At 30.9% G+C, this 11,861-nt stretch overlaps 1 protein-coding gene across 1 annotated transcript; it reads left to right on the top strand.

Moving 5' to 3' along the window:
- Positions 1–8,443: 8,443 nt before the first annotated feature.
- Positions 8,444–9,126, top strand: LOC17880375 (extensin-2). The gene has a single exon (XM_006285592.2). The coding sequence runs from the start codon at positions 8,444–8,446 to the stop codon at positions 8,963–8,965; it is 522 nt and encodes a 173-aa protein (XP_006285654.2). The 3' UTR covers positions 8,966–9,126.
- The last annotated feature ends 2,735 nt before the right edge of the window (positions 9,127–11,861 follow it).

Consider the following 11,861-nt stretch of genomic DNA (forward strand, 5'->3'; position numbering starts at 1 on the left):
TTACCTGGTAGTCAGAAATGAAAGCGGCCTGACTATGGACTGGAAGGGGTATTTACCCATCCCCAACCTGCAATAGACAGTGTGGAGGTCATTGGGGAGAAGTCCACTCTGAAGCACTTCGGTGCGTTTCTACCGGGGCTGACCGGATCAGCCGATAGGGTTTATCAAAAAAAAAAATGGCATAATAACATCATACCATGACCATAATAAGATGGTTGTTGGGAATCCAGTTTCAAGACAGTTCAATCGCCTTTGCTATGAACAAACTCTCTTAGTTCATGCCTTTTTCTACATCGTCATCTTGTTCACAGTTGTTTAGTTAGTGTAATAATGTTGGTATCTAATATTATTGATCTTATGTCCTGACCACAAGTCATTCGAAGAGAGATTGATTATACCATTTATCACTTCCTTTGATTTATTTAAGTGCATTGAATTGACAACGAATATTTGGCTAATCGATACACTACTCTGAAGACTAATTACAAAAAAAAATAGATTAAGTAGAATCAAATGACTAATGAGAGGAAGACGGAGACAAATGAAATAGTAGATAATCGAAGCCGTTAGAACTTGTCGAAGACGATATTAGAGACTACAAAATTTTGATAAAATTAAATATCTATATATATATAAAGTTAAATTTTCTCTCTTCTCCTTAAGCCATCTCATCATCCTAATCATCATCCAAATCATTTTATTATTTAATATTAATAATTTATTTATATCATTTTATTCTTTAATCTAAATATTTATACACATGTAAACAAGTTTTTCAAAAAGAAATATGAAAAGTCCTTTCAAACATCATCCACATCATTTTACTATTTAAATTTAATAATTTATTTATACCATTTTATCATTTAAGTTAAAGATTTATACACATGTAAACAAGTTTTTTCAAAAAAAAAAAATGAAAAGTCCTTTCAAATAATAATTATAATAAAATAAATATGTTAAATTAGTATAAAGTAGGTTATACTAATATGTATGTTAAATAACAATAACAAATAACAAATATAACAAAAAAATAACAAATAAAAATAACAAACCAAAATAAATAGATAATAAACAACAGATCGCCAAATCAATAAATACAAAATACAACAATCCGCGCGAAATCCACAAATGATTCTCAACTTTTGGACCAAAATATTAAAAGGACCCACAATATTAACATCATCTAGATCTATATTTGGTGGGAGCCTTAATAACACATTTTTTCTACAACTCTCCATAACACTTCTGTTTATGCTTAAACATCGATTTATACTATAGACACTTAATTTCTCAAATACTATCGAAACTAAAATAAAATAGATTTTTTATACAAACACAACATGAGATAGAAAATAAAAATATTCTGTAGTGGAGAAAATAAGTACGAAATAAAACACAAATCAATTGCTCATAAACAAAGTAATAAAATTCCCGCGCATAGCGCGAGCAACTGACTAGTATTATATATAAAAATGTGAAAATAAGATATGTGATAATGTAAAGAAAATAGTGATTAAAATTAGTATATCTACAAAAGAGTGATTTAAAAATTAATTTAAACTTTAAAATTGATAATTTATTTTGTAAAATAAAACAAACTTTTAATTTTATTATTAAATATAGGCCCGCTAGCTGGCTTGCGCATTGGACTTAGTAAACTGATATAAGATTGGAATCCAACAAGTCATATTGATCAAAAGATGTCAAGAGTTGACAAGCTTTGTTGCGGAAGATGGACAAAGGTAGAGATGGAGATGGGGTTTTCGATTGATTCCACAATCACACACAAACAAGAAGACTTGATTCCACAAGCAAACTGATCCGCAAATCAATAGAAAACAAGTGATTCCACATTTAGATTCTAAAGACAAGAACAATAACACAAAGACACAACTTTCTAAGAAAAACGATCGTTTATTAAATCAATGATAATGGGTGCTTTACAATGAAAACGAAGCTGAGCTAAATAGGCTCATAAACCACGGTCCTAATAAGCTAAAACAAGAAAAGAATCGCAAACTTTAAAGCATAGAGCCGTTTGTGACTTTATGAGAAAATCGGCCAAATAAGGAAGGTCTCGTAGATTGTATCTTGAGAGCTTGGGAAGATAGGTGCGACATATTGGGACTATCTGGAATGTTTTAGTGTCTTTAAAATGCAGCAGCCTTGATAGATAAAAATCCGTTGTAGATTTAAAGCTCCAAGTGTGAATGCTTCTAGAATAGGAAAGTAGAGATGCAAGAGGATTCGCGTAATCCTGTGGATGCTGGTGCAAGGTATGGCATAATGGATTGTCTCTAGATGATAAAGAATTTCTCCAGGTCGCCAAACATAAGCCTCGAAGGAACCAAAGAAGGAAAGTTCCATTTTTGGTAACATATGGCCCTCGGGTAAGGCCGAATGAGCAAGTACTAAACCAACTCGAACCATGGGTGTTTTGGCTCGATAAATATGCTCCAAATAGTTGATTTGGTGGTGAATAATGAAGCCGAGATCAAATGGACGAGTGAATTCTCCAAACTGCGGCTTAGCTCGCCAATGAACATGTCCGAGGATGCTCTCATGGCCATCTCTCAAAATACCTCGAAGGGGGACTAATGATGCTCGTTCATTCCTTTTAAAATACCCATATTGTGGACGTATTTCAAACCCCAACTTTAATGGACGTGTAGTTGGGCTGGTGGTTCCATATGCTTGCTCGTGGTATGGTGGAAACAGGTCTTCATGATCGATTCTTCTTTCCGATCGTTCTTCTTCAATTCTGGATCGATAGATCTTCATAAAATGTGTACTTTTCGAGTGAATACTCAATATTGGTCGAGCAAATTCTTCATTTGGTCGATCAACTTGGATTCGGCATGATCCGTGTGGTACGTCATGCACGTTGGATGAAATGGATCGTTTGTATCTGATTCCGGCTCGATGGATCTCCTTAAAATCATCAATATATTGATGAATATTCAATATTGGTCGAGGAAAGTCTTCATATGGTCGATGGGATTGAACATGGTAATGTCCGGATGGGTTGTCGTGGAGAGTCTTCAATCTGGTCAGTTGATTTCTGATTTCTCCTGAACCATTAGTCTTCTTAGGGGTAATTTTATGTTGAATAATCAACCCTAGGCCTTGCGCTTGATCAGAACTCCATATTCGCCAAAATTCTCCATTTTTGTCCGGTACGGTTTGGTTGATGCTTGAACCGGCTGGTCTGGTCAACTCCGGGTCTTGTTTGATACTGATGACCGCATCAGAAACGCGCTTGAACACAACGTTATTACCCACCTCCAGCTGGGCATGTCCTAATAGGCATTATTTTTCAGACAATGTGATGGGTCAGCCCGTTTTGACTTACCATATTATACCCAAAATATTTTGCAAAATATAAACCCTAATAAAATCGTATAATTCCTTTTAGTTATAAAATCAAAACCCCTAATTTTTTTTAAAACTCAAATTGACATATAATTTTTTTAGTTGTAAAATCTACACCTTAACCACTCTTTTATTAATCAAAACTGACAAATAATTTTGTTTAATTATAAATATCTAAACCTTAGTCCTCGTTTATAAACCCAAACCGCACATAAATTCGTTTGATTATAAACTATAAACCCCAATCACTCTTTTATAAACCCAAACTGACATATAATTTCTTTAAATTATAAAATATAAAATCCTAATCACTATTTTATAAACCTAAACCGACATATAATGTTGTTTAACTGTAAAATCTATACCCTAACCATTCTTTTATAAACTCAAAACGACATTAAATTTTGTTTAATTGTAAAATCTAAACCCTAGTCTTCATTTATAAACCGACACCGGCATATAATTTTTAATTGTAAATCGAAATCCTAATCTTCTTACTCATACATTCAACCCGACATATAACCTGGTTTAATTGTAAAAGCTAAACTCAAATGCTTAAATTATAAACCCAAACTGTTATCTTGTTTAATTAATAACTATACATATTTTATTTCCTTAAAAATGTTCTGTTTTCTGATTTTAATTTACTTTTAAAATATACTATTACCATTAAAGGTGTCAAGCGGCTGCTAGCCCGTTGGACTTATGGGGCATGGTTGGCCATAACGTTTTTCCCCGCATCAAGTTGGGCATGCTCGCACCGGCTTTATTTATTCAGGACCATGATAGACCAGCACTATTTCCATATCGAGTGTATATGGTCCATCGAAAGTCATTTATATTTTTGGTAAAATTTTATCATGTTCCCATTTTAATCTCACTCATGTTATCACATTTTTAATCTCATTCATGTTATCACGTTCATAATCATTGTTGACTCATTCGTAATCAGTCATCATCAAATTTACATTACTTTCGTACATCATGATTAATTTTCTCTAGTGTTTTTAAATTTAGTCGTATGCCTTATGCCAATGCCATATTCTATGGTGAGCTGTTGGCTAACGATGGTATATGTCTAATAATGTACATAAATTAGTAATATATATTTACATATAATTTATGTTATTTTTCTTTTTAAAACAAAAATTAGTCATTTCCATCTTTGTTGTTTTAAAATTGTAACATATATAGCTTACAGGTTTTTTTTAGGGATTCAAAATGTTAATTGGTAAGTATCACAGATAATTTCGGTTTACCATCATCCAATTTCCTTCAAACATGTAAATATCTTATTATTTCAATCTTTATATTTATAAAATTGTAACATTTATATAATTTTTGCATGACGACCAAAAAAAATTATATAATTCTTGGATATTATAATGTAACGTATACTTATCTCCAACCATATTATATATAACACAACAACCCTTATTTCCATCTTTATTTTTTTCAATTTTAAATATTTATATAAATAAAGTTATAAATTTTATTTAGATCAATGATATGTAATCATGATGATATTTTCTTCAATAAATATCTTTGTATTACTAAAATATAAATTTGTGAATATGACAGACGATGATATAAAGTTATGGAGAATTCATACAAATTCTTGTATTTATAGAAGTAAACATTATAATATTATATCTCCGTTTTTCTTATAAAAAAGATGGAAACAGTTTTGCATGTTTGTTAATAATAAAGAATATTAAATACATATCAGTAGTTGGATAATACATATCATAAACATACAAAAAGATATCAAACTTCTAAATGTTTTATATTCAATAATTATTATGAAATTCTGAAGGTTTATAATATTTAAGGTTTAGATAATTTAAAGTTTGATATTTATCTATATAAAAAGCGATAAGTCATGGGTTTACTCGACATGATTTTTTAAATTTAATTATGCTTTAATTTGCTCGTGATTGACATGCTTTAGATTAAGAGAATTTTTGAGAAATGCTGTACCCTTTTCCAAAAATACATTTCTTTTCTATCTATTTTCAAAATTACCCTTTTTCAAATATAAAAATTATAAACTTTTATCTGGTTGATAATGTACATCAAGATCATCATTACTACTAGCAGACTAAATCCAAATATTTATAAGGTTTTAAAAGGTTCTAAACGGTATTTATAATGTTTATATAAGGTTTTTAAAAAGTTTATAAAGTTTTCATAAGGTTTTTAAAGGTTTTTAATAGGTATTTATATTATATTTATGAAATATATATGTAAATTTACACACATATAAAGATAATTTGTGTCTAGAAATATAAGATTACACATATTTTGTTGATAAATTTCAAAATTTCTAGTGACTTTTTGAAAAAATTAGAAAGAGGGGTATTTTTAAAAAGTGGTATTGGAAAATTGGTATTTTTCAAATTCTCCCTAGATTCAAGAGAAATTTCTACCAATACCCTTCTTATGATACCCTCTTTTAAATATACCCTTTTTGTCATTTTCATTTTTGCCATCTCTTAAATTTTAATGGCCATTTTACCCCTAGTTGAAAGAATATTCTTTCCAAAAAATTTCCCCCAAAAGATTTCCCGCCAAAAACTTTCTCGCCAAAATTTTCCCGTCAAAAAAAATTCCGAGAAAAAATTTCCTGCCAAAACAATTTCCGCAAAAATTTTCCCGCAAAAAACAAAATTTTCCCGCCAAATTTTTTTAAAGTTTTTACAAGATTTTTTAAAGGGTTTACAAGAGTTTTTAAAAGAGTTTACAAAGGTTTTTAAAGGGATTTACAAGAGTTTTTAAATGGTTTTAAAAAGATTTGTAATGTTTTTTAAAAAGGTTTAGAAGCTTACAAAGGTTTTTGAATGGTTTTTAAATGATTTACAATGGTTTTTAAAAGTTTTTATAAGTTTATAACAGTTTTTAAAGGATTTCAAGGATTTTTAAAAGATTTTAAAAATTTACAAGGATTTTTAAAGGTTTTTTAAAAGGATTTACAAGTGTTTTTAAAGGCATAAAAGGATTTAAAAATGATTTTAAAAGGATTTACAAGGATTTTGAAAGATATTTACAAAGATTTAAAAATAGTTTTAAGGATTTACAAGATATTTTAAAGGGTTTTAGAAGTATAAAAAGGATTTTAAAGGGTTTACAAAAGTTTTTAAAGGTATTACAAGTTCTTTAAAATGGTTTTAAATGATTTATCACAGTTATAAGGGGTTTAAAGAGATTTACAAGTGTTTGTAAATGTTATAAAATGATTTACAATGGTTTTAAAAAGTTTACTCAAGTTTTGAAAGGTTTTTGATGACTTTTAAAAGATTTACAAGGGTTTTTAAAGGATTTTTTAAGGGATTTAAAAATATTTACAAAGTTTCTTAAAAGGTTTTTTAAGGAATTGCGGAAAAATTTTGAATGAAATTTTTGGCGGGAAATTTTAGTCAGAAAGTTTTGGCGGGAAATTTTTCGGAAGAAATTCCTTTCTTCATCATGGGTTATAATAAAGGAGGGTAATTTAGTCATTTTGTACATTGAAAAGGGCATTTTTGAAAATGGACACCTAGAGAAGGTATTTGTAGAAAAGGGTATCATAAAAAGGTTAGTTGTGCAAATCCCCCTAGATTTAATAGCTTTAATTTGCTCGTGATCGAGATGCTTTAGATTTAATAATTAATTAATATATCAAAGTAGCCATAGGTAAAACTCTTATTAAAACAGTAAAACTAAATCCTAAAAATTGTTATATCAATCCAAAAAAAAATTCAAGAAAACAGTGATCATAATTTTTTGAAGTACTTTTCAAAATCTTCTATATTGGTTTCCTTTTCTTGGACCTTGGCTTCCACATCTTTTATTTTAAACCAAACAAATCCGTTTGGAAAATTTTCATATGTCAATTTTCTTGCTTGATGATCTAAGATATTGCATTCCATCCAACCTAAGAATTTTGTTTTTTTCTTCGTAGAGAGCGAGTTTACATCTTCTTTGGAGTTCATCTTTAATAGCTAACAAAAATAATAATTCAAATTAAAGCTTATCAAAATTAAACAAATAGAAGTTAAAACACACAAACCGAGATAATATACTTGTTTCAAAAGTTGATGTAAGCAAAGGCAAAGGTGTAAGATTCTTTGATGTTGCTTTCCAAACAACAACTACACGAAGAGGAAAAGAAAAAATAGATTATGATGAGTAACACGAATCACAAATATTAGCATGCAAATATAAATTTGTGAACATTATAGAAGCCTTAGGAACAATTTTAAAAAAAATTTGAGTTATGGAGAGAGCACACAAATTATTATGGTATTTTAGAAGTAAAATACAATTTTTTCTAGGGTTTCAAATAAGGAGGTGTATTTTTTACGGACATTTTTACGTAAGCCCATTCGCTTAAAAACCCTAATTTTAAAATTCTTAAAAAATCACTTTAAACCAATTTCGGTTTAGGTTTTAAAAATTTCAGTTTTAGTAATATAAATTATGATTTTGGTTTATATATTTTCGTTTTTTTGGGTTTTATTTTAACTAATTAAAGACTTAACAAAAAAAATATAAGCCAGCAGTATTTTCATTAAAAGCAAAACGGTAATCCGTTTCTCGGAACGAATGTGAGCTCTTTTGACTACTTCTTTAATGATATAGATGATACGCTTACAAGTTATTTGATAAAATAATAATTATCGTGTGTAACTTTAAGTATTTTATGTGTGTACATATTCTTGCATAATCATCCTTCGGAAATAAGAAACATCACCCAAAATTGTATATGATATCAATTAAATAGCTAAACAATCTTTCAGCAAACCAGTTTCCTCATGGTCTGAAAACAAGTTAAGTCAATATACATGAAGCAGAATAATATGAAACGTTGCTAGAGAATCTAATAATTTATCATACATCCCACACATCACTATTTTCCAAACAAACAACTTAGCACGTCCTCTACATGTATTTGAAACTGCCAAACACGAACCCAATTTGGGAAGATACTATAATATTTACCCACACGGAAGAAAAATACTATATAAAGGACATTCATTTCCATGTAAATCATAACCAAAACAAAGAAACGAAAAGAGCAGAAACGAGTATTATGATCTCCTCAAGAATGATGGGACGAGTGCATTGCATGGTTTATGTCGTGTTCTTGTGTGCCATCGCGGCTACAGTGACAGCATATCCTTACTCCTTACCTCAAACACCCCAATACAGTTCTCCGGTTCACAAACACGAATCACCTTATTACTCTCCTTCCCCAAAGGTCGACTACAAATCTCCACCTCCCCCATATGTTTACAGCTCCCCACCACCACCTTATTATTCTCCATCCCCAAAGGTCGACTACAAGTCTCCACCACCACCATACGTCTACAGCTCCCCACCACCAACTTATTACTCTCCTTCCCCAAAGGTTGATTACAAGTCTCCACCTCCACCATATGTCTACAGCTCCCCACCGCCACCATATTACTCTCCTTCCCCAAAGGTCAACTACAAGTCTCCACCTCCACCATACGTGTACAGCTCCCCACCACCACCTTATTACTCTCCTTCCCCAAAGGTCGACTACAAGTCTCCATCTCCACCATATGTCCCGAAGACACCTTACTATTGAATTGGTTTATAACCTTGCATGGTTGCAATAATTTTTTTCTTATGGATTTTGTCCCTTGTTACACCCTTTTTCTTATATTGTGATTTGAGTCTTCTGAATTATTTTTTGTTACACTATCTCTCGAAGATTTTATGTAACCAATAAATTTTTATTTGGCTATTTTTAAAAAATATATTTGTTATTTAATATTTGTGCGAATTGGCTAGAACTTTGCAATATAAAACCTATGTATCGTACTTCATATTTTACTATACACTACAATATATAGCTTGTGCATGGTATTTGGAGCTTAATGTATGTGCAATTTTTATGAACCTTAAAATCTTTTGAGAAACATGATTAATCACATGATAGGGAAAATAAATTATTCCTTACAATAGTATTCCTTGAGTTGCTTGTTACCAGTGTCTAGCTTTATATCATAGTATATATTGATGATATTATCATTGTCTTACCAATAGTATTTCTAAGCTAATTCAGCAGTTTGTTAATCTTCTTAATGCCCTATTTCTTGGTCAAGGATAAATGTTGAGCTTAGCTATTCTTTTTGCCCGCACAGCAGTGGTCCAGTGGTAAGGGAGAATTGGGGAAAGGTTGGAAAGAACTAACCCAGGTTCGATCCACCCTGGAAACAAAAATCATTGTTGTGTGGGAAGTCTGTCAGTTGGGCCTTGGCCCAATTGGTTTACCTGTTAGTCAGAAATGCAGGCGGCCTGACTACCCTCTGGCATTAGTCGGAAAGCATTCCAAACTCGGGATAGACAATGTGGTGGCCCTTTGGGGAGAAGTACACTATGTAGCATTTCGGTGTGTTTTTACCGGGACTAACTGGATCAGCCGATAGGGTTTATCAAAAAAAAAAAAAATGGCATAATAACATCATACCATGACCATAATAAGATGGTTGTTGGGAATCCAGTTTCAAGACAGGTCAATCGCCTTTGCTATGAACAAACTCTCTTAGTTCATGCCTTTTTCTACATCGTCATCTTGTTCACAGTTGTTTAGTTAGTGTAATAATGTTGGTATCTAATATTATTGATCTTATGTCCTCACCACAAGTCAAACGAAGAGAGATTGAGTATACCATTTATCACTTCCTTTGATTTATTTAAGTGCATTGAATTGACAACGAATATTTGGCTAATCGATACACTACTCTGAAGACTAATTACAAAAAAAAAATAGATTAAGTAGAATCAAATGACTAATGCGAGGAAGACGGAGACAAATGAAATAGTAGATAATCGAAGCCGTTAGAACTTGTCGAAGACGATATATGGAGACCATTAAGGGTAGATCGATGATGACAGAGTCGTAGATTGATGATGAAAAAGACATAGATTGATGAGAAAGATAGTGCAAAATGAGAGTTGATAACACATGGGTACGATGGTCCTTATGTTCGATAAATATGTAACTGTAGTAGTGAAAAATAAGTAGTCAATGGTAAACTATAAACTAAAATTAGGTTTAATAATATTCAATTGGATTTCTCAAAAAACGATGATATAATTTAGGCCTGGCCATTTGGATATCGGATCGGATTTTTTGGATTTTGGATTTTTTGGATATTGATTCTAACATTCAATCGGGTATTTTTAAAATTATTAATCTTACAGTTCCATACGGGTAATTTAACTTACTATTTTTTTAACTACACCGATATAAATATGTATAATTAAACTGATTTAATAAAGATTGAAATTATTCAATCTTAATAATTATTATATAAACTCTACCAAAATCTATAAAGTTGTAAAAACATGAATTAAAAAGAAAATATTTATCCCGCGGTGTACCGCGAGTTAAAATCTAGTAAGAAACATAACCCAAAATTGTATGTGGTATCTCAATCTAAATAGCATGTAAATATGATACATAAATTAATATCTTCGTAATGGCTAAACAATCTTTAAGTAACCATGTTTCTTTACGTTCTTAAAACAAGTTAAGTCAATATACATGAAACCGATTAATATGAAAACATCTTAAACCTATTGAAAGTTGCTAGAGAATCTAATATTTTTTCATACATCCCACACATCACTATTTTGCAAAGAAACAACTTAGCACGTGATAATCAGTGCTTCGCCGTGGTTCACCGGAACCGTAAATACTGTTTGCGTTACTACTATAATAAATCTAAGTATTAGTACCAAATTTTTAATCTTACAATTACATGGATATTTAGGTTAGGTGTTTAAGTTTGTATTTTGAAGATGAATCGATTTTGAGTATTAATATTTATTAAAGTTTCAATTTATTTTTTGTTTTTGGAAACCGATTAGATTGCGATTATTAAACCATCACGACTAAATAGCCGAGAAGTACGAGCTTTCTGACTTTTTTCTTTGGCTTCCGGTGTCATCCAATAATCTGACATAATTTTCCAATGTTCAAAGAGAATCCAATCAGGCTTTTCTCCTTTGGACTTTGCAAGGCTAACCATTCCTTTAAGCCGAGTAGCGGCAAGATGATCAAAGTTGGCTTTAACTAAGTGCTCAATTGAGGCATTCCACTCATACCTTGTCTACAATAGAAATATAGCAAATATGAATAAACAAAATAATAAAAGTATTATTCAAGCTTATAACTAAAGCAAACCTTAAATGTTGAAAACCATGTATCTCTGTAAAAACCAGGCACTTTTCTCCAGCTGTACCATGGTCCTTTAAAACATCCTTCAATGATCTTTCTCACATGTGTTGATACTTCAGTGTTATTTTTGAACCTGTCACATATGTGATTAAAGGAGTATATTCCTTATTTTTACATTAAGTATGTATTTTTAAAAAGAAAACAATACCATTTTAGCTCCCTTCCCTTCTTTGATGGATGGAGGAACTCGAATATCGACGAATTCATGGGGGAGAATTTGGTTCCTCTTTTCTCC

This window comes from Capsella rubella, unplaced genomic scaffold (genome assembly GCF_000375325.1).
Source record: "Capsella rubella cultivar Monte Gargano unplaced genomic scaffold, Caprub1_0 scaffold_7, whole genome shotgun sequence".
Taxonomy (NCBI): Eukaryota; Viridiplantae; Streptophyta; class Magnoliopsida; order Brassicales; family Brassicaceae; genus Capsella; species Capsella rubella.

Bases quoted from the DNA above. Each gene is read 5' to 3' on its own strand.
- LOC17880375 (XM_006285592.2), top strand. From the start codon at position 8,444: ATGATCTCCTCAAGAATGATGGGACGAGTGCATTGCATGGTTTATGTC.